The sequence below is a fragment of the Pholcus phalangioides genome, unplaced genomic scaffold, assembly GCF_987345545.1.
Source record: "Pholcus phalangioides strain wild (caught in Gottingen) unplaced genomic scaffold, Ppha-v1.0 ptg000015l_1, whole genome shotgun sequence".
Classification (NCBI taxonomy): Eukaryota; Metazoa; Arthropoda; class Arachnida; order Araneae; family Pholcidae; genus Pholcus; species Pholcus phalangioides.
In genome coordinates this window covers 88,772,305-88,796,780 of record NW_028301608.1, presented here as the reverse complement: position 1 = coordinate 88,796,780, position 24,476 = coordinate 88,772,305, and the positions used below count along the sequence as shown (strand labels likewise).

Below are 24,476 nucleotides of genomic sequence, written 5' to 3'. Positions count from 1 at the left end.
CTCCCCCAGGCAAAGTTATACTATGTTAGTCCCATACATAGTTGGGAAATAAACAGCCTATACATTTCCTACTTATTTTCAAAATTTATTGTACTATACAAATATCATAATGTCCCTACCTTACTTATGGACATGAGGGTCCCGGGCATGACCCCTCACAAGAGTGGGACAGTCAGAGCTGCAGCCCGGGGCCTGATATTGTTTTCATCATTTTTCGTTTTTCACACTATAATTCAATATAGAGAAGGGGGTCTGTGAGAAATCTAGCCAGGGACCTGCGAAAAACTTCATCCTAGGGAACTTGTTGCAAAATGTAGGCGGTGAGGCCGGGTAGGTCCATGCCCAAAGACGGCCCTGCTTTTATGGGTGGTTTTGTTGAATTCTGTAAGTGTATAGTCACTAATATAAAAGCTTTATTTCTTCACACCTTAATTTTTCTTCTCAGCTCTCTGAAGCCCTCCAAACCACCTGTCGTGGCCCCCCTGAGGTATCCCAGTACCACTAGAGGGCCATATGGCCCCCCGGTTGAGAACCACTGCTCTACAGGATTAATAAAAGGACTTCTCAACGGCCACTCGAGAAGTTCCACCTGAATTAGCTTCAGACCAACGCGTTTTAGACTTTGAAGTATATGTGCAAGAGCATTGCCCTATTGGAACGAAAACTGTCTAAAAGTTTTGAGAGTTGCCTCGGAAAACAAATTCTGCTCAAAATGTCTTGATATGCCTGTATTTCTAAAATAATATGACTGTGTCGTTGCATAGGTCAGTAGGCCTAATATTCAAAACCATCGAGTCCATTTAAATTGCTTCTCATCTAAGAAAATATCTCATCCCATTTAGCACCGAAAGATGCATGCTGTTTGGCTAATTCACATCGTCAATGCATACTAGGCCATCTGAATTTTTTTTCCTACATTAAGCACAGAGAATTCCCCCCCCCCCTGTAAATAATGTGAATAGGTCTAATCTAATCGTCTTTTTTTTGATGAATAGTAAGAGAGAGAAGCTTTCAGTCCATAATTCTTGGGCCCCATTTGAGAAATTTTAACCAAAAGTCTTTAGTCTTTTAATTCTTCTTAAAATTTCATAATTAAGCATCGCAGTTTCTCTGAGAGCAAGTATTTTAATTTTCCATTGTCCAATAACTATGTCGTCTTTTGTATTGGCCATCTTGACACTTTCAAAAAAAAAAAAATTCGATATCACAGTGCATAGAAAATCTCGGCTGTTACTCCAACATGAGAAAAATTCTTTTTATAAAGAAAATTATCTTTATACCTTTTCCCAGATTTTGACTTTTACTATAATTTAAATAATTTTTTCTGGAGCATTGCAGCACTGATCGAAATCTTTTATTGCAAAATATGTAGTATTTTCTCTTGTAATTATCGCTCTAAAATTTTCGTATGTTTACATTCTCAAGTTTGCATGACGATTTTTCGGTTGTCCTCAAAACTTTTTTTCCACCACCTTACAAATGGAGAAATTTCTGTGTTTATATGAACAGCATGAAAAAAATTATAATAATTGTCTTTCCTTTAATTCTCTTTTACACATTTTCTTAAGCGTAACATAAGTCAAAGCGTGAAAAATGGGGGGAAATTATGCTTCAGCAAAATATTTTGGCGCCTTGGATTTGCCAAGCCGTGACTCAAATCACTAATCTATGCTGGTGAAAATGAATTGGTCTGAAAAAGGAAAACGTGCTTTGTTTCGACGTTTGTTACATATGAAGCATTATCATGTGAAATTATCCACTGAAAAAAATAAATAATAATTAACTCTTAATACATGCATAAAAGGTTGAATGAAGTCATCCATTATTGTTAAACAACTTTTTTTTTTCCTGAATAGAATGAAAGACACAGAGGGGTGAATGCTTGACAGTAGAAGCAGCACCGACGACGAGAGAGTAATGGCTTCACTGAAATCAGACTGCCGGAAGTTCGCGCCGAATATTTTCAACAAGACCAAGTGTCAGAACTGTTTTCGGGGTAAAGATGTTCATTCGGCCGAAGCCCTCGAGAGTAATCGGGTAAGTTAATCTATCTCGACAGTTTTTTTCCTTCTTCATTACAGAAAAGACACTCATTCAACAAACCAGTCCGTATGCAATGCGAGTAATTATCGACTGTCTGGAGGAATTTTTCATACATTTGCCTGGGACCACCATAATTTAGGGTCCTTATATTTGGACATATTTACACATGCTGGCCAAACATCTTTGACCGTAGTCATAGAGAAACTCCCTAATATCTGTTTTGTTAGGTAGACTCCTTCAAATCATTGTCGGGGCCTGGTCATTGATAGCAAAGTATTACCCGATCAATTCGAATTTATTTCATTGATACAGAGAGTTCGAAATTCTAATTCGCAATTCCTTAGTTATTTATATGACAGTTTCTCGAGTCGTCAATTCAGTGCAAGTATCTTTGACAAGTGTGTAGGTGAAGGTTAGTTGGTAATTAGCTTTTATTGGACTGAGCTGTAGTATGAGGAAAAATCGGAGATTCCTAACATTTTTATGTTCATTGCACCCTTACGAAATGGAGTTCATGGCATCCTTGCCGGATCTCGGAAGACTTTCAGCGGCATCCCTTTAAAACGCTGGATCTTCAGCGCATTTGAAACATTACCGGGACCATCTCAAGTTCAATGTTACGATACCAAAGCCTCCTAGATACTACTTGGAGGCTTTGACGAAAACCTCCAAAATCCTCTGGATATTTCATATTTTTCGGGAAGGAAAAGTTGCCTTCTGAAAAACAAATACAGAATTCACAGAAATACTGAAATGAAATCAAGAATCGTGAAGGAAATTTCAGAATTATCGAAAGTTATTTCAAGAGCAGGAGACAAACTATTTCAAAATTGATGAAAATTCATAACTTATGAAAAAATTTCAAAGGTATAGAAAGTTATTTCAAAATTACTCTAAAATAAGTTTGTCTACTTTTTTCAGGAATTTTGAAAGAAATAATTTCATAATTGATGAAAATGTTCATACTTAATGAAATAAATAAGTACGGTGACTTTTTTTCCCATGTTGGTGGGAACGATTTCACAAAGTCCAACAAAAAAACTAAAAAAATCATTTTGGCCATTCTTCTAAAAACAAAAGCGTGGCTCTTTCCCGGAAAATTTTGCTAGCGCCTAATTTCTTTTCTATTTGCCAATCCCTGCCCTGAAGCTCAGGTTTCCCACTAGTGGCCCATTTTTTTCGGAGTGGGGGGGGGGGAAGGGTCCGCGGAAATACTATATTTAGCAAGCGCAATTCTGACAACATATTTATGTTGTCAGAATTGTGCTACACGTATTTACGTTAGAGGGCTGATCATATTCCGGCATCGGTAGAAATTCAGTAGAGAAATGTGTATTAGGTGCATGTACGGTTAAGTAGCAGTAGTACCCTTGATTGCCGCTGTGTGGGCATCGTGCTGGACTCTCATCGTGGGGATTCAGGTTCCATTCCCGTTGGCAGAACAGTGGTGGTCAGCCGAAGAGTTAGTTTTCTGCGGTTTTCAACTTCGTGGCGCGAATGCGAGCCGGTCTACAATTTTAAAAATAAATAAATAAAATATCTCTGCAGAGAGCAGGCAGACCTTCAACATGATACTTGCATAACATGAAAATTCAAGCATTTATCATTTTTACTTCAAAATACGAAGACAGATGGCGGCACCGATGAGAATAGGCAACGAGCACAACTGACTTCAGAAACACGTTAGGTCGATGCGTAAAGCATACTCACACAACACGTTCCGATATGTACCGATTCGTTGGAAATTCCCTAGAGGAATGTGCGCGAGGCGCATGTACGGTTACATAAAAGTAGTACCCCTGATTGATCTCACGACATACCATTTGGAAATCGCTGGTGTAATGTCGGAAGTAAAGAAAAACAGCGGCGCAAAAAAGAAAATAAGAAACATGAAAATAAGAAAACATGTTTATCTTCCACTTGGTATTTATTTCCCACGAAGTGAAATGACCATCTTGTGCTCACAATGACTTCCTCTTCCACATCTAGACTGCAACCAGACAGATATAAGGCACATACAGTCGGACAAAACATGTGTATGGTAAAGCGCATTATTGCTTGTCCTCAGCCCGATCTCGTAATATAGGCCGAACGATTGCAGCAAACTTATAACGACAGGAAAAGAGCTCAGTTACTCACAGACACGGGGCTAGTGTCTATATTGTAGTATCAGCAGCACCTGTTTGACAATGCAAACAATAAAATACCAGGTCAAAAAAAAGCTTCAACTCTCAAAGAGAAAGAAAAATAAAATATTTTCTTTTCAGTTTTTTTAGAGCTATTAGTACGGTATTTATTCCTCCTAATCTGTTATAGTTTAAGATTACTTGAGCGTCACCTCGTTTTCGACCGTGTCTAGAGCACATACCGCAGTGCTGTCTTTATTATTATTTCTTCTAATCCAAAATCTTGATTTATTAGACGCACATTTTTTTTGTTGTTCCTCGAACGGATAATGATAATGGATAAGAAGAAAATGTCTGTCTCTCTCTGTGTGTGTGTGTGAAGTTCTGGATCATCAGACCAAATCGGACGATTGTTTGACCCATTTCTTTGTTGCTTTTTGAGGGTGTATTCTCACTTTTTTTTTTTTTCTACCGACGTTACTTGAAATCACGTCGTGGATCACTGACAGATTATGCCATTCTTTTCTTTTTACGGACGTGAATTTATTCTGAAAATATATAGTCGAGAACGTGTGTTCCTATCTGTTCAATGAAAATTCTATTTCCGACTTTGTTGAGGGGGGTCTCGACTCGGAGATTAGGCAAATTAGCCTTTAAATGTTCGATTTTTGTTTTCTAGCTGATAATTTCTTTTTTTTTTCATAGTTAATGACACGCGTTGAAAGTCAGACAAATCATTAAAAAAAATCTATTTCGAATCGAACTGCTTATGTAAGGCCTTGTTGGAGACGTGCCAAAAAAATCGCATATGAATTAAATGTACTGAAGTAATATTACTTTCCAAATATATAACTATCTTTGTGATTCAGACTATAGTAAGGAAAAAACATTTAAACAAATTTAGCGAAATCTCAGCCACATATGCTTTGTCATAAACAAAGAGTTGTTGTCGTTAATTGAGACATTCATCAGTGAATTCAAAATATAAAATGGAAAGAATATGGCCTCACCTTATGAGCAAAGGTGATTCTGAATTTTTATCTTCAAACTGGCTGCAGTAATGAACTCTCAAAATAACCCTTTACACATATGCTAAGCTAATCGTTAAAATAAGGGTCAAAATGAAAGATTTTTAAGTAAGAACTTATGATAAAATTTTTCAACTGTGAAAATAGGAAATTGCCAATTTTTAAACCAAAAGGCGTTCGTTCTGTCTTCGTAAAAAAGACCTTTCAGCGATTTTCCTTGCTAAAGAAAAATTCCCAGAAACTGTTGAGCGGGTGGAGGGCACTATATTATTAAAGGATTTTATTTATTCTGAATTTATTCATTTTTTCATTTTAGTAATTCTGAAATTTCATGAATTGTGAAATTTTTACCATGAAATTTCACAAGTATTTCCGAGCCTTTCTCATTGCCGGGGAGATGACGTAAAGTACGAACTGTCCCAACGAAGTGCCGGAAAAATCTCTGGACCGCAAAGGGTTAATATCGCGGTTGGTATCACAAATACAGCACTGGGAACTCTTCCTTAAATCGGAGTCCATTGTATCCGGGAGCCAAACTATATTCACATTACACTTCCCAGCATCTTGTTTTCTCTACGATGTACTAGCAAACGAGGTAGATTATTTGGTTGAAAAAAGTCGCAAAGTTGCAAATCATACAAGAATTCCCATTTTGGCATTAATTGATACGATAATAAAGCCAAAAAGATTAGATTTAAAAAAGAAGAAAATCAGTAATCATTCTATCTTCGTAAATTGTAGAAATTTCTTCGAACGGTTAATTAGAAATAGGGATTTTTAGAACTAATGATGCAAAAAGTAGATGTCTTATTTTTAGAACCCTTAAATCGGATAGGAACGGGTTCGATGTGTTAATGGCGAGGATAGATATATGAGAAAAATATTTCGACGGACACCGGAGACGCAACATGGTCGATTTCTAAATAAAGAAATAATGATACAGACGAGAGAGAGAGAGAGAGGAAGATTGAACGTGTTTCTTTCCTCCTTCCTTTTACTGTCGAGATTAAAGGAGCTGCTGGTAATTACAGTGGGACATCATTTATACGTCGCTCAGTTATACGACTTTCACATTTATACGACGTTCGGCTTCGGTCACAATTGTTCATTATACATTTTAATGTCAAAATTATTCTTTTTTTTTGTTTGTTTGACATAAAACCTCAATTTTTCGACGTTTTCACTTCAACACTCGAACTCCAATTTCTTTTTAAATACGTTATTTATATCTATCAAATGCGCGCAGTTTTACGATAGTGAAAACGCGTTTCCGGAATTGTTCCTTTTGCACATTGTCACCGCAAAAGCCATAAATTTTTGCGTGATTGTTGACAAAAACTGGAATATATTATCAGAGTAGACCATAGTTTCCCAACCTTTTTTGTCCCACCGCCCCCTTCTTCAGAATTGTTTTGTCCCATCGTCCCCCAACGCAATCTAGCTTATAGAATCCTATGTTATACTCGTAGCTTCTACCGCCCTCCTGGAACATTCCATCGCGGGCCGTTAACGCCCACGTTGGGAATCACTGGAGTAGACGCTTAAATGATTTGTTTATTGCTAGTTTCTTCTGAGCATTCGCAGACGCAGTTGATCCAAAGAAACGGGTTTCAATTGTTTGAAAGACGGCCGCATGTCCTTTCCGAATTTTTTTTTTTTCTCCTAATGTTTTCAGTGTTATCCTCACACAGAGGATGGAAAAATCCACGTTGTAAACTTTTGGAGAGTCATATACGGCACACACAGTACTGTATCAGTTCTTTCGATCATTTCCAGTAGAAATTTCTTTAGTCGTGGTTGCTTTGCTTGCTAGCTGTGCCAAGGTGGGAAATTTTCCCATGTTGTCCGGCATCACACACTATCAAAGTTTGATAAAAGATCTTTTACGAAAACATTCGATTGTATCGTATTGTTACATTCGAGTAAATTTTATTTATTTTTATCTTTTCAAATAATTACGAAAAAAAAATAAAACATCATTCATATACAAGTACAAAACAACCAAGGAGACATTAGCCCCATATTAGTTTTTACAATCGAAATGTTTGTGTATGAAACACAAATGCAACTGATGAGCTTATTGGTTGTATATTTCAAGTTTTATAAAATAACTTCTATAGTGTAATTCCTGCCCAGGCGATTTCAATTTTTTTTATTTCCCCCCTCCCCTCAAGTATGAATGAAATGATTTTTTATGACGGGGGAATTGGAGATGCTATTCAACACATTGAATTTTCTAATATTCTGTATGTCAGTTGGGGGAAGGGGGCGTTTTTTTTAAAGAAGTCTCAGTTGTGCGACTAGCGCATTCGTTTGACCATAGACTGGCTATACTATATCTATGCATTTGACGTTTTGACCCGACCTCTTGAACGTCGTATAAATGAGGTTCCAGTGTATAAGGAACTGGTCCCCAGAAAAAACACACACACTCAGGAATTTCTGATGAGAATTGCTTCGAGGGACGACTTCGCGACCAGATAAAGGGATGAGATTATAAAAGTATCGGTGAAAGGGAAGATCGATACCTTTTCTATTTTTTTATTTATTTTTGGATCCCCTTTTTTAGAGGTCGAAAGCCTTTAGCTACCTTTACTTCTGATAGGTGAAGGAAAGGTTAGAAGTGAGAGGAATTCTTGTTGTTTTTATCATTATTTTTTATATGTAGTAGTTCCGCAGGGGGTAGAGAAGTAACTAATAACGACTCAGGAAGAGAAGTTTCTAGCGGAAATCATGGTGGTATGGGTTGAAAGGTTTTCGGGAAGTTTGTGTGAATTTCAATGAATATGGTTGAGTTGCACTCTTGAAGGTTTCTCTTTTTTTTTTTGGATGCAATGTTTGTTTCACAATCCACACTTCAACCGCCTGCTCCGTGAAGCATGAAGCCGCTAGACTTTCGATTACTACCTAGTGCATAGGAAAAATGGCATATTTTTTCCCATTATGAACATTAGGTGGTAAAATAAGTTTTGGTCCACCTAATAGATCAGTTGCGTGGGGTAGTGCTGTGGCTCATCTAAACAGGATTTCGTTAATTTGGTTGGTTGATTGAAACTCAGATACGGTGTGTTGTATAAGTGGTAGAGAGCAAGGGGTCCACTGGGGAGTGTGGAGGAGAGAATCTGGGTCTGGTGCCCGGGCGCTGGAAAAGAAGTGGCGCTCAACATACCCTTTTGCTATTTTTTTACCAATACAAGGGGTGCCAAAATGCGTGTTTGCATGGCAATGGTGAGGCACACAGAATAAGATCAATTGTGGAATACCAGGTGTCTCACATAAATTATTAAGCATTTTAAAAAATTTTGAAAATCTTAAATAATTTGAGAACTCTTTCTATTACAGACCCTGTTGACTCCTCACCTGTTGAGATGCCACTTTTCTCGTATAAATGATGCTTATCTGCGATCTGTTATTATATCGTCCCTCGCATGCCAGAAGCACAATGTGCAAAATTTTCCTCCTTATTTTACCATCTGGTTGGATACCTTATTTCTCTAAGTTTTGCCTGAACCACGAATGTTTATTCCCCATTAAAACGCATGTTATAAAACATTTTAAGAAAATAACTTCCATATAATAGAGTAACATAGGTAGAGTAAACATTCAGATGTCATTTCCCACGTTTCCCCCCCCCCCCCCAAGGACATTACTACCTAGCACATTCGTACTTCTGGCATGAGGGGTGGACGATATGTATTCACCTTTTATCTACAAAAAGCTAGTAAGTTGTATCAATGGTTACAGCACACAATATGCGATTAAACGAAGTATTCTATTATGCGAGGAACAATTCTATAGTCGTTCAACCCCGTTAGTTCAGTTTGTATATTAGAAAAATTTCGAAGCATAATAAAGCTTCTGGGATAAATCAAACATTGAAATAAAAGTTCTATTAAATTAAAACGACCACAATTCTTAGGATTTTTACTTCTATCGCGTCATCTATGGGTTCAACAATGAACAACGATAGCTGGAAATAATTAAATATACTGAAAATAGCTTGAATAATTAGAGGTCGGTATCCATCCTAAAAGGCTTGGTTTTTCATATGTCTTAATTGGCAACATGTTTATCATAATTTTCAAATAAAATTTTTTTAATAGCCAAAATAATATGTACATAGTGGTTGGTGTATATTAGTAGTTATTATGTATGAATTGCAACAGTCCGTTATTTATATTTACAGCAAATCTTACTCTTCGCTAAGTATCACAGGGTGTCTCGAGTTCGATACCCAGTTCGTCTTTGTTAGGTACTTTCTTGGCGCTGAGTATGTACAACAGAAACGGTGACATGACCCCAGAGAGATTGCTATCTCGGCATGGGAAGTATTTTCTCACTGGCACGACCCAACCCACACGGGTGAAGGGGCTTAGATCACGGCTCTGGTCTGACAGAAAAATTGCGACTGCAGGAAGTCCCACATCGAGGGGTTAGCGCACGAACCTCACGGTGAGTATAAAATAAAGGCTGCCGTTCGGAATCGGCAATAAATAAAACAGCAACAAAAATTATCTATACCAGGTTAACAGCTGTCCCGTGGCCCGCGAGGTTATTTTATGCTGCCCGCGACACTGCACCTGACGACCATTATGTTGGCCCTCGAAGAGACAGAAGTTGGCCACCCCTTATCTATACAAAAACCGCAAAGGGGCAAACATTCGGAGGAGGGGGGGGGCTTCCCCTCATTACGAGGGAGGCATTGCAAAGTACGAACTGTACTAAGAAAAACCTCGGGGAAAACCTCTGGTCTGGACCGCAAAGGGTTAAATCAGGGAACTTCTACATTGTCCCAATGGGAGAAATTTCGGCTCCGGACGTTTTTACAGCTATAAACGTGGGGGATCCGCGCTTATTCGTTACCCGATTAAAGGGAACTGGCCGTATTCGAGAAAACGTCACTTTGGAGCCGAAGTCCCATATATTTCTGAGCCTTCAACAGTACAGAAGTAAACAATATTCTGTGCACAATGGGAACGAGAATGAAATCGCGTAATACGACCCCGTACTTTATTTTTTTTTATTTTCAACATATTCGAGCTCTTGACAAAATGGAAGTAAAACCTCGGCCATAAAGAAGCCCTTGGATCACGAACGAGAATAGCATCACCATGTGCTTCGCTCGTACATCTTTCCATTTGAATATACGTGCATGTATTTTAATGGAAGAGAATGAGTCGGCCGTGTTTTGCTCTTTCGCGTGGCAGGTGTACAATCCGTGTGTTTTTCGATTTCTTTTTTTGTTATTATTTTCCTCCGCAGCTTTGATTCCAAGGGCTTCTCCCTCCCCCCACCACCCTTCATTTATTATCTTTTCTCCCGAGTTGTCTCGGAAAACCTTGTCCTTGAAAAGTTTATTGTATTCCGCAGACCACGATTCCGAGATAATTTATATCAAGTTGTCGCAAAAGAAATATCATTTCCCAATCTGACGTAGCCAATACTCTTTGATAGCTCGCTGTAGAAGGAAATTCGAAGGCCCACCCTAATTACCTCGAGTCAGCCTCACCCATACATGTCAAATGCATGTTGGGTGACGATTCCGGTTCGTTTCGCTTTTTTTCTTTTTCAAATTCATTTTGTATTCAGCTCTTGTTCTTATTTTTTGTATGCCCCGTACATTTTTTTTTTTTTTTCCTATTCTATTTCGTCTGATGATTTTTTTTTTTATTCGGTTGGGATAATTAAATGCTTTACATCATAATTTATACTTTGCTGAAGCTGGTGCGAATCACAATACAGGGGTTCTTAACCTATGGGTCGCGACTATGACTTGGGTCGCCGTTAGGGTTCCTGAGATGTGTCGAATGGCTGTACGAATGCATCTCAATTTTATTATAAATCCATTTGTCGTACCAATGGTTTCAGGGGCGTCGCGTCCTAACGCTTCGTTTTAGCGGCCTGGGTTGGGACCCAAGTACTTTTGGAAACCTCTTAGGCCGGTATTACACTATAAAAGTTAGAAAACAATCCCTTTTATAAAATTTAAAATATCCAACCAATGAAGCCCATACGTTATATTCCAGCAAATGCAACCGATAAGCTCATTGGTTGATTTTTTTCAAGCTTTATAAAAAGACTTTTAGAAAACTTTTATAGTGTAATACCGGCCTTAGGCTGAGATTATGCTATAAAAGTTTGTTAAACATCTTTTGCAAAATTGGAAAAAAAAATAACCAATGATTACATTTACTTGAATGTAACCACTAGGCTTTTTGGTGTTTTTTTTTTTTTTTTAAGTACTGTAAAAGATCTTTTTATCAAAATTTTATAGTGTAATCACTATACTGTAAAAGTTTGATAGAATGTCTTTTAGAAAATTGGAATAAACAACTAATAAGCCTATTGGTTATATCCGCCCGAATGCGTTCGATGCGCTTATTAGTTACATTTTTAAAGTTTTATAAAAGAACTTTTCTAAAACTTTTGTAGCGTAATCCAGACCTAATTCTTTGAAATTGATGAAAGAAAAACACCGATGAAAAATTACTCTGAAATTCTTGAAAAATTATCTTTATATCTTAAAACAATTTCAGAATTAATGAAAATTCAGTATTAATGAATGAAATAATTTCTGTTCCGGGGGCTTTCGAAAATTTGGGGCACTTTCTTTCATTCGGGCCCTGTTGTCCCACCTGTTAAGATACCATGAACTAGTTTCTCTCACTAATTTCGCAAAAGAAACATTTAGTTAATTAGAAATATTTTTATTTACAAGAATTTTCAAATTAAAAATTTTTGCTAAATAGGTCGCTATGTTGATTTTATGTCGGGGATGAATAAAGGTTAAGAGTTCCTGTTCTAAATAACTAGAATTTTTCCGTAGAGATGAACATTTATATTAACCAGTGGGTTGAATTCAATAGTGAAATAATAATGAAAATTTCAAACACTTACCGATAACTCATAGTGCCAATCAGTATTGTATTGCATAACATCGTGGGTTTTAGGCGTGATTCTTTTTGCGGCATAAAAGCACCCTATAATCCAGTGTTTATCACTTACCTGAACCTGAAAGATCGGATCCCGCCCATCTGATTATTTGCCAGATATTCTTGGTCTATCTACGTGGGAACCGAGGACACCTACGCAGTGTCATAGTCACTAATCATATTTACATTCTTATTTCTGTTTTGCTCTGAAACACGTATGACAGACCCTGTAGCAACTTATGTATCCTCGGGTGGTTGAACTAAGTTTCGAAATTTTCAGAAATTTATGGTGTAGAAAAGTTAGAAAATTTCATTTCAATGTCATCGTCCACTACTTCCTCTTGCCGGGGAGGGTGGTGTCTGAAATGAGTTTATGAATCCTATTCAGTGTGAAAAAATTGGGACGTTGAAGCAATTTGAACCGTATTTTCGGCACGTGCAGTTGCGCAGGTTGGCAAGATTTGTTTTTAGTCGTGATACCTGCGTATTTTTGATCACACACAGGGGAGCAAGAGATCCTAAATTATATGGGCCTGCCTATTTTTTCCTCGGAAAACTGGGAATTTTTTTTATTCTTCCAGGCTCGATTACTAATTTTTTGGTCAACATGGCACCACGCATATTCTTTGGCAACGCATGCTAAAACTCAGAAATATTCATTCGGAAATAGATTTAAGTTCATATAACAACGCTCACGTTTATTCTATTCCTATAAACGTCGGCTACGATAGTCACAAAGCTTTGATTCAAGTATATTTACTATGTTCGAAAATCTCATAGTAATAATCTCTGGCAGCTTTCTTAGCTGCCTGGGAAGTCAGGGAATATGTAAAATGCTGGGTAATAGTCAGGAAAATATGCAAATATTCAATAAAAATCAGAGAAAAATTCTGTTAAGGGAAAAAATTTAAAAAAAAAACATGTAAAAGATTAAGATTCTGAATAATACAGGGTGGACGAGAAAGTCCTGGAACACATTTTAAAAAAATAATAGTAAATGACAAACGATTGACATAAAGTGCGGGTTGCACTAAAATACATATCATGACCTAGAGGTTTTTTTTTGATAAATAAAAGTTCAAATTTCACTCACTGGTGGCGCTGTAAAAGGAAAAAATCAACATGAAAAACAAATAGTGCACAATTTTTAAGACAATTTGCGTTTCATAAATCTACTATATTTCAACATGGTAGTTGAAATAGGTACTTTCACTCGTTTATATCTAGCTTGAGAAAAAAGGGCGCTCATATTGGAATGTGGTAGTTTTATGTAACGCAAATTGTCACAAACATTAATTATACACTGTTTGTTTTGCATTTTATGTGTTATGAGTTTTTTTTTTTTTCGTTTTGAGTGCCACCAGTGAGTGAAATTTGAACTTTTTTTTAATTAAAAAAAAAGCTAGGCCATGATAAGTACATTAGTACAAACGAAACTTTTTGATGTGAATTGGTTGATTTACCAATTTTCAAAATGTGTCCAGAACTTCTCGTCCACCCTGTATTCCTTTCTTTTGGTCAGAGAAAGTCAAGGAAATGACGATGCAGATTTTTCAGAGAACCCTGTGGAGGAATGGCATTATGATCGAAAAATAAAAAAAAAAGTTTTTTCTTAAAAGCCATATGCAAGTGAAGATAATGCGGTCGTTACATATTATGGTAAAAACCTCTATTGGTCATTTCCTCTCCATTCAAGATGATCACCATGTTGATAACACTAATAATCTTCAAAGACTTTCACTTCTTGATTTTCAGTCTTTATTCATTTTAAAAATACGAAGCCAAAGAAAAAAGAAGGATTTTTATCTTCTCGAAACGTGATTTCGATGAACTTAATTTTTCTACGTTAGCCTCACCATTATCTTCTCTTCAACTTCGAAGATAAAATAATTCCATTCAACACATTATTCGCTATCCGCGCTCACGACCTAAATTTTTTAGGTCGTTTGTCCAGACGTTAAAAAACACTTGTACAATCGCTAAAACGCTTCGTAAGAATAACTACATTAGCCAATTTTGACTCTCTTTTTTTCTTATTTATTCTTCAAACCATATCGAAATATGTAAAAGTGTTTATACATATATATGAGACGCAATAAGATAAGTTTTGTATGTCGGAAGCGTGATAACATGTGTTGTGTGGAATTAGGACAGCGCTTATATGAGCATGCATATGCTTTTTAATATCAATTGATGTCTTATTATTCTGGTTTTTTTCCCCCCGAATATAAATACAAGGGCATTGAGATCACGAGCTTGAATACGCTTCCTTGAGGTTTCTCTCTCGATTATTTCGGTTTATGGTTCTTCTGATGATTCCGTAATGACATTTGAATGATGGTATTATTCATCAATTTCGTTGTTTTATTATTTGTGTAGAAACATAGTGATGATCTCGCCGTATGTTTGTGAATATTATGATTGCTTGCGATATTAAATTGAATCAATCTTTCTATTCCTTTCGTATAACGCTGTTGTTATTGGTGGTGTACGTATAGTGCTGCTGATATCGATTGGAATTAGTGCCTGGAGTGGAACGAGGGTAAAATCGTGCTTGTGTGGTGGAATTGAAGAATCTATAATACACCAGTCACCTAGATAGCGGGGATTGAAATCTCATCTAAACATACTACTTTTTTGTGTTATTTACAACTCCGTTTGCTGTCGCTTCGTGAGAATAACTACATTAGTTCTATTAACGCTCCGAATAAGCATTGTTGGTATTTACATGTACAGTATATCTAACGATCCATCACTGGTAGCGAGGTGGATAGATCTATCTATAGGAATTATTGCACGATCACGGATAATATTCGTTTTTAAAGGAATAGCTGGCTGAGCCGGACTTTAGAAAAAAAAATAGTTTGTTGCCTCTGTGTGTGCCGAGAATCGAATCAATAAGCCGTCATGTGCTCAACTTTTGGAAGAAAGTATGATATCTGAGAAATTCTTTCAACATTTCTCTGTTGAGTATAGTGGAGAAATGAAAAATTGTTCAACATTTTTCCACTATACTCGCATTTGCTCTAAAACAATTCTGGTGGGCAAGCAGTCGCTGTGGTGGTCGAGTTGTCATAGTGACGGGCTCGCACCCCATCGGTGTCACAGTGGTGGTCGACTGAAGTTGGTTTTCTGTGGTTCCCAACTTCGAGGTGGGACTGTGACCGGATCTCCCCGTTAAAAAGTCTCTCCACAGAGAGCAAACAGGCATAAATAACTGTACAAATATTCAGTCATTACACTTCACTTATGGTTAGAAAAGAGTGTCACTTATGGCAGATGACAGAGCGCGCTATTAAAAGCATTACACAAAAACAAACTTCACGTCAGGTTTACAACACATACATGCACATTTTCCAGCATGGCCCAGGTCTCCTTCAACCACCTTCTTACATTTGTTGTTTGAGACATAAGCAGGCGGGCCGGGACCTGGTTAGTATGATTAGGTGAGCAGCCAAACTACTAGTACAGTCTGGACTAGGTGTCCTCAGGGATATTGCTAATGAGTTTGCGGGATCTGTATGAAGATGAAGTAGAGATGTGAAGTTATTGTGATCAACAGGTCTCAAGGTAAACTTATAATGAGAAACAGTAATTTACAGTAGGGATTGAAAAATGGTGCCAGGTTATTACAATGACTAATAATGAAATTGGTATTTACACTAAAATGTTCTGTGTGTGAATACTAAAATACTCGTATATATCCGAGAAAGCACAAAATTTTCGGAAAATATGCCATTGTGTTTGCCAACGTAGAAAAAAGTCAGTAAATGTCAAAAAAATTGAAAAAATCCTATAAATTATTTTAGACAATTTCTCTGGAAAAAAATGCTTGGTCCCCAAGAAATTCCGCTGCACCTATATACATTTTTAAATTTGACAAGAACTTATATACGGATTCCACTGCAGCGTTTCTTCGTGAAAATAGATGCACACTTTGCTCCTTGACAAATCGAGAAATAACTTGGATGCTAGCCAATTTTTTTAGGAGCCAATCATATTTCAGAATAATGACCTGAAGTATATATAATTTCTTTTTTCTATTCAATATTTCTGTGACTGAATCACCTTTTTCCAGTGACATGGTCTACAAAACTTTTGTGCCCTTCAATTTAGGAATCGTGCAAACAAAAATTTTAGGCACCCCCTCCAATGCAAGTTTTTTAGTTGCCATGGTGACCTGAGGTTAGTAAAATCTTAGCGTAGTAACTTGGAGCGGGTTTCTCAGAGTAATACTGATTAGATTCTCAGACCTGAAGAGAGAGAATTAATTCACGAGATTGCATGATGAGTTTGCTGATCGTGATCAATTTCTGAATCTCGCGCACGCACCTGGATCGAAAGCAATCTGATCACTTTCCCTCGGAGATTTGACCGTAACGTTCATGTCTCTGATATGAATTTCATGCTTTCATTTTCTCTCCCCTTTTTAATCCCATTGTCTTTCATGAACCAGTCTTTTGCGTTATGTTCGACTAGAGCACGTCACAGTTCAAAAGAAAAATTCTCATTGAGTCTGCATTTCCGAGCGAAAGTATTGTACGGAGGGAGAGGGCAAGAGTGTGTGTGTGTGTGTGCGCGCGCGCGGAAGGAATCCACCTTTTGTTCAAACGTTCATTACCTGAATCACTATGGCATTTATATCATATATAAAAGAAGGAATAATAATAATAAAAAATTCGGCCGATGGTCAGTGTAGATAACGTGTGTGTCTTAGGGCCGTGCTATTGTCTTTCTTTTGAGCTGAACTGGGGTTGACGTTCTTTTCATGTTGTGAGAGAAGCATTAACTGGTCGTTCCTAATCGCTTTTATAGCTCGCTACTGCTTTCTGCCTGGTCTATTTGTCGTGACTAAATCGCTGGACCCTGCGTGCTTTCTCCATTTCCCCCCCCCCCTCTCTCGTTGCTTCGTGTGACTGCGCTGTTTGACTTTCATAAATTGCTGGTATTGGTCCGTGAAGGGAAAGTTGTCAGTACCTTGTATATGACCGAGAGAAAGCATTGTCTGATCTCGTCCATGAGACGATTCGCGGAATGGTTCGATTCGTCCATATTGAGTTCATAAATTTGATCTTGTTCTGGTGTTTTAGACCATAGTTCCTAACTTATGTTGCGCACCCCCCCCCCCCCCCCCGAGAAGTAAGGAATTTAGTTAAGGCAGAACAGCAACTAATAAGAAAATATGAGAATCGCGCGATAGAAGTGAAACTTGCAAATAGAATTTGAAACGCGGGTACTTGATAGGATGGTGACGGATTTTAAATCAATATACATTACATCTGCAACTTAATCGTAACATTTTTAATATTATTATGTGTTCACATTTATCATGTATACACGTGATTAGTCACAATATGACCTATATAGATACTTTTGATTCTGAAATCTCCAAATATCGCTCGTATACGGATTGAACGGGAATTTAAAGAGCTTACAAAATCTCACCAAATAATTTCCCACAGCGGTTATAACGTGTAGAACCTAAATCCATTAGAGTGAGTTGCCTCTCGTGTGAGTTTAGGTTCTTAAGTAGTAAAATGATGCAAACTTTGCCGATTTCCTACACAGCGCACGGAATGAGAACCCACTCTCGTCGGCACATTTGTGATTAATGATGAAGACTTTGCTAACACATAGGATGGTGTAGCGATAAAGATTCGTTATCAGAGACTCATGTTGCAGATGTAGTAATGGAAGCGTTTCAATTTCCGTGACGATTTTTTATATATTAAACCAGTTAACTGCATCATAGCTAAAGAAGTTCTACTTCGAAAAAAATAAATAAAATGAGTCTAAAATAAAATAAAATCTTCAACCTTTCAGATATTGCGGGCCAATTTACCATGAAGCCCGCGAGCCCCACATTCTGCAATGCTCCGTCAGACTAGATATTTAACGGGCCTCTAATGAATTTACAGTGTGAATAGAACAAAAAATTATAATCATCTCGGAACCCCGGGTGGAGCTCTGTCGGCCCCCGCAATTGTAGGAGCTATGATCAAGTTATAGTGCCGCACAGTACTCAGAATTGCAAGATGGCATCCAGATTTGCTAGGACTACGTAATATACAGTGGCGTCTTAATGGATGCTCCAACGGGTTTCGAAGGGATGCCCCAAATAATTGAAGACCTATATTTATATACACTGAAATCATTTCTGTACACTATTTTTTTAATATTCCTTTTATAAATTCTGAAATTAATTTAAATAATTCTGATTATATTTCTTTCATTGATTATTTAATTATTTTCCCAAAATTTATTTTTTCAATTATTCTGAACTAATTTGTCTCTAAAATTGTCCAAAATTTTCAAAAAATTCTGAAATTATTTTATCAGTTTTAAAACATCGTGTGTTGTATACCCACTTTTTCCTGTGAAGATAATGAAATGAAGGCCCCCCAAAAAGTGTTCCCCTCCCTAACGTTTTAAGACGGCCCTGATGCTATTCAGATGCACAGCGTTAATGGCAGTGGATTGCGGGTGTCATTTATTTTACCATAATCGTATTTCAAATTTTTCAGCTATTTCCTAAAAATGGTCGGCTTGCCAAGGCAAAAAAGGTCAGAGTGTCGCATTTGACCCGCTGGTCATGCGTAAAACACCCCTTCACTAGGGCCGTCTTAACACGTGCTCGTCACGGCCCGGTGCTCTTGTGATAAGATTCGGTGCTATAATCTGAGGGTATGAGTATATAAATATTGTTAGGCATCTGATAAGTGATGGGCTTACGAATATCAATTTGCCCGAGGAGCCGATGGTTAAAACGGGACTATAATACAAGTTACTCAAATTTAGAAAATCGGCGTTCAAGGCAGCCGATTTCTCATCCAGATAGGCAAAAAATGGTCATAAAATCAAAAAATAATGGGGGGGGGGGAAAAAAATCAGAATTGTGGTTATGATATAATATACAAGAACGCGCGCAAGTCGTACACATTTCCACAGAGGTTGTGGTACAATAAAATCAAAAAATAATGGGGGGGGGGGGGGAAAAAAATCAGAATTGTGGTTATGATATAATATACAAGAACGCGCGCAAGTCGTACACATTTCCACAGAGGTTGTGGTACCTCTGAAATCGGGAATCATCATGAAAATCGGGAACCCCTGATTTAGGCGACGTAATTCCCTCTGCATTTACATCATTTCTGTTTTTATTAACTTGTTCTTCCAGATACTATGCCCAAAAAAAAAAAAATCGAAAGTGCATTTCGAGCTACTTTGAGAGCTACCGAACATCCTATTCACACGGCATACTTTCAAATTTTGAACATTTCCCAATACCCCTGCCAAATCCCGAGGCACTGCTAAGAGGCATGACACTGTGATTGAAAATCGCAGTCCTATTAATAACTTCTGTATAATTTTTATCCTCAAAATGTCTCGTGGGATATTCATTAGGGATCGTCGATCTACCTGAAATGCGTTTTATGAATACGTCCGTTTTATTTGCTTGCCATTCGAGAGAGGCGTGAATATTGATTTCTTGAGAAAATGGAATTTCCGGAATCCATACCGAATTTATAAACGTGCTTCCACGCCATTGCCACATAAATAAAAGCGAAATTGCCTTGGTGAACAGGTTTGGGTCGTAATTGGATCCATTTTTCATAAAGAAATGAAAGGCCGAATTACAATTTTGATTGATGCATAGCCAGCGATAATATCGAAAACAGTTTATAATAAGTAATATTTGCGGTTTTGAAATTCAAGAATTATTTTTCTTTTCGGATTTTTCTGCAGGTGGCGTGGAAAGTAATTCCGTGTTTTGACTTTGTGATATTTATTCCTAATAATAAATATTCTATAATTGAGTACATTCAAGGCCGTTTCCTCTTGTTTTTACTCTTTTTCTTTTTTGAAACGTGTAAATTATTATACGGAGTGTCCCGTAAGTTTGTAAATAATTTAAAAATTCATAACCATTGATGGAGTATTTGATAATTGGAATGGGGTTTGCGAAAACCTTATTCCCATGAAGAGGGAGATTTTTGTACAGAAAGAAAAATTTCAGTTCAAATTTTCGTCGATGGGGGGGGGGGGGGTCTGCACGAAAGTAAGTTACAGAATTTTTGGATCCTGAACCTTTCTTCACTTTCTGTGCCCGAGACGTTTGTAAAGCTTCAGTCGGTGATTCGTAGCTGAGATAAGACAACTTCACCGATATTGCTTCATCCACCAATGTCAATATCATTAGTCATAACTAAAACCTTATTTAAGTGCCAATAGCAGGGAAATTTAGTAATGAGCTGTTAATTGTGCTCCCTGCATTTTATAGGACTCTGATTTGCATATTTCCCTTCGTTTAGTGTTCTCTACCGGCAAAACTTTGAACTACATTTTTTTGTGCAAAAAAAAAAACCACATATACACACACACACGCACCCCTTTGTGAAAATAACCTTTTTGCAAACCAGCATTCTCCATTTTTAGTGAAATGGCTTATACGTTACATCAACTTGCTTGCTGCTTTCATGGGGGAAACGACGCGAGAGATTTGACAAGGGGGCCACTGCTATAAATCTTTGATAACTTTTTTCCGACGCAACCCTGCCTCATTTGAGGTGACGGAAGTAAATTGCTTTGCATCAATTCAGGGTTGCGAGTGGCTCTGTCTATCGTTTACCATTGAAGCCCTCACTCAGTTCATCGTGTAATATTGAACGTACTCAACCATCATTTACCAGCGGCGTTACTTGGCCACCATTTTGCCGATAACATTTAAATGATGACTATCATAATTTACCTGCAGTTCTCTCGCCCAACTGATCAATTACCAGCAGCCCCCGATGGTCATATACTCACAATACTCTAATGACAGTTGTGCAAGTGGTCGAGTAAAGTCTAATCCATACCAATCATTATGTTGCCATAAACCAGTGATTCTCAAACTTTTTCCACCCGCAGAGTCACAGAATCATTCAAATATTCAAAAGCACAAAACGGGCATATGTCAATACAGCAACTCTCCATGACGCACACTTTGAGAGAACTGCTGGTATAAAACAATATCCTCGGTTTTTTTGCTACAACTAACGCTCTTGACAAAGTTTGACGATGCCGCGAGGCACACTCTGAGAACCACTGCCGTATAATATTTCCAAACATATTTAAATATTCTCGACAGACGTATATTCATACACTTTTATTACTCTTCTACGAACATGTGCAGAAGCTGTGAATTTTATTGCGCGCTTCGAATTCTCTTTTAACACTACTTAAAAGCTACTCGAGGGTCACGTGTGACGAAATCCGGGTTTGTAGCACTAGACCACGAGGTTAACGCATCATCTTATGTACATACTAGCCGAAAGACCGCGGATAAAAAAAAAGAAAAAGACACCAATGCTATTAAAAACGAAACGGTGCACTACTTGAAGAATAAAATTGTATATTGAAAAAATGGCTTCTCTTCTAAATATAAGGCACGATGTTGTTAGTCTCATGCGCCAACGCCCAGTAGGTGGTCGCCGGTCACGTTTATAAGATACTTCTCTTCGCCTTAATCCGTTCCTACCGACCTCATTCGCCACCAGTATATGTACATACTTAAATCGAGGGACTCGAATGCCATTACTCTCCAAGTTTACGACTTCTTGTGTGCCTATAAACACTGACCAGATTTCATTCAGTGGCTTTTTTCCCCCGTTTGCCCCTTCCCTTATTATTCTTTTGTTATTCTTGCTTAGTTAGTTAGATACTTGCCTTTTTTTCCCTTTCCCTATTTCGCCTACTGTAAGTATTATTTTCTTTTTTGCATGCGTAATACTACTTCCATCGAGATTTTTTGATTTACGGTGAAAGTATGCGCGTAGCCGCAAACAGCACGTGTAGGTTTTTTCGTATAAGAATCGAAATCTTTTCTCTCCTTTGATGGAAGAGTTAGTTCTTTTTCGCGATACGCGTTTTGATGTGACTTGAGATGCGTGTGTGGGTAGTCTTGTATCCGGCGGGATTATGCATTTTCGTTTTCAAAATCGAATTATTTCTAAGATTTGTTATTTTTTTTTATATTCTCGGCCCAGTCTATCAAAGGAAGAATCTTTTCTGGATTTTATGCCGGGATGAACTCTGAAGGAAAGTGTGTTAGAGTCTACACGGGGAATCGAACACAGTCCTCTTGCAATCCGGGCAAGCGCGCTATCCTTATACGCCACAGGAGACATGAAAATTCCTTCCTTATTTACTCTTTCTAAAATAGAGGCATGTACTCCCCAACCTCTTTCTCCCTAACTTCAGTGAATGTCTCCCCCAGGTGGCAACAGTAGATAGATTGCGAGGATTTTTTATTTTTTCTAAGCCCAATATGTGAAGAATACATTGGGCTTCGGAAAGAATACATTCTTTGTGAATTCACCTCGGCATAATATAGCCGGGAAAAAAGTCTTTCTTTCATAAATATTGGGCTGACTCAGGGCAATCGCGTACCCATGGTGATGTGTCGGAAGGGACGATTTATTGTGTAGGTTGGTTTGATCGTCCCGTATTTTATGCAGACCTATTTCACCCACATAATTCGGTTCTTGGGAGGGATGGTCAACCCCTCCCCCTTTTGAATGCTAGTCTGGGTTCGAGAGATCGATCTCATTGAAAAAAAAATTTTGTTCATTAAAAATATAGTTTTGACTGAATTCAATTAAGAAAGTAGAAAGCGTCTTGCTCCTGGATGAGGGTAGCGGGCCCTCGGTAAAACGATCCGCAAGAAGAAAATATGGTCCAAAGGAATGCCATGATCTAAAAATGGGTGCGAACCACTGCCGTAGAATATCAAATTTTCCTTTATTTAAGATTTTTAAACACAGTTACAAAACATTTAGGGGCTAAGCATGCTTGTGAGCCCACAAAACAATATCCGATACATATCTGTCGGCATAAATAATGAGAAAAAAAAAGAAAGAAAAAAACACACATATATATAACACAACTGTGCGTACTGATCACGTCACCATCATTACAAAACGGTGACATTATTTCTGACCATCAAGTCATTAAATTGTCGTCAATGACATAAATAATTGGCCATTAATGAATTAATTAATAAGCAGAAAGTAAGTTCGTGTAGGCTTTCATAAAATTCTCGTTAAATCGATCGCCCAAAGACAGACGTTTTCTTTTTCTGGGCCCACATCCCCTCCAAGGAATTCAAACGGAGGACGACCTAGATTTTGCGTGAGTTTTAAAAGAAAGATCGTTGCTCAAAATGTCTTCGGGGTCGATCCCTTTCCATACGAATATTTCAACTTTACTTCCCCCCCCCCCCCACCCCTTCCACCATCACTTCAATTTCGTTTCAAGTTAAATGGGTCAAAAACAGAATGTAGGTTTAATACGACCGTTTTCACGGAATGACAAGTAGTAGTCAACACCTGCGATATTTACCGACAACGGAATGGACGGATGCTTTACTTTATAACAGCAGCAATTCTTGTTTTTGTTTCGGCGGGAAATGTTACCACAAGGTCCAGAATCACGTACCCAGACTGATGTCCCGCTGCCGCATGATTGATGCCATGCTATTATGTATTCAGTCGGAGATAGGTGGGTTTGATTGTCCCCCCTTCTTTTCCCTCCGATTAGCTTATGTCAACATGGCTAGGATTTCCCTCCTCCCTTATTCTTCTCTTTTATGTAGTAATTGAATTTTGCACATGGTTGTAATCAACCCTTTTCACGCAGACCCACTGCCACTCGTAGGTGGTCTTCGCCTCCAGTTTTTTGAATGGACGTGGCCTTGATTCGTTTTTCTTCAACTGTGGATAGCCATGGGTTGGATTGACACCCTAAAAAAGAAGGTAACCGTTTATGTAGGCTGCTGATTTTGCCGTGGAGCTCGGATGTTTCGAAACACTTTCTCGAAGTATTTGTAGAAGGAACCCAACGAGAGTAGCAGTTTCTTGGTCACGGGGTCCTGAATCTCTGATTGGCTGTTAGTTATAGGATTTAAAAAATTTAGAGTGTCACTCTTGTGAAACAGCCTCATTAAATGGGGGGGGGGTGTAAAAAGACTACTGTCATTTCTTGCTTATCGACATTTTCTTTTTCCGAATAAATCTGACCAACAGCCATTCCTTAAGATTTCATAATTAGTGAACGAAATTTGCATGTATGGCTAATGCGGCATATTGGCGTGTGCGGATTATGCGCAGATATTTACGGTATTAGGACCATTATAGTTGTATGAGCAAGAGGGTGTTTCTGGGAGGATCTAGAAACTTTCGTCTTTCTAAATTGTATAGTTGAGGAAGTAGGGAATTTTAACTGTGGCAAGCACAGGAATTTGAGCAGAAAAAAAAATATCTCTCAATATGTGTAATATTTAGCCATGATATGATTTTCTACGAATT

General features: G+C 37.8%; 1 protein-coding gene across 3 annotated transcripts in view; it reads left to right on the top strand.

Moving 5' to 3' along the window:
* LOC149076976 (uncharacterized) overlaps positions 1–24,476 on the top strand; it is a 127,105-nt gene that overhangs the window by 5,144 nt on the left and 97,485 nt on the right. For all 3 annotated transcript variants that reach the window (XM_089244706.1, XM_089244707.1, XM_089244705.1), the window contains exon 2: positions 1,857–2,037. In XM_089244706.1, coding sequence (XP_089100832.1) covers positions 1,879–2,037 — 159 coding nt within the window. In that variant the 5' untranslated portion in view covers positions 1,857–1,878. The remainder of the gene's footprint in view (positions 1–1,856; positions 2,038–24,476) is intronic.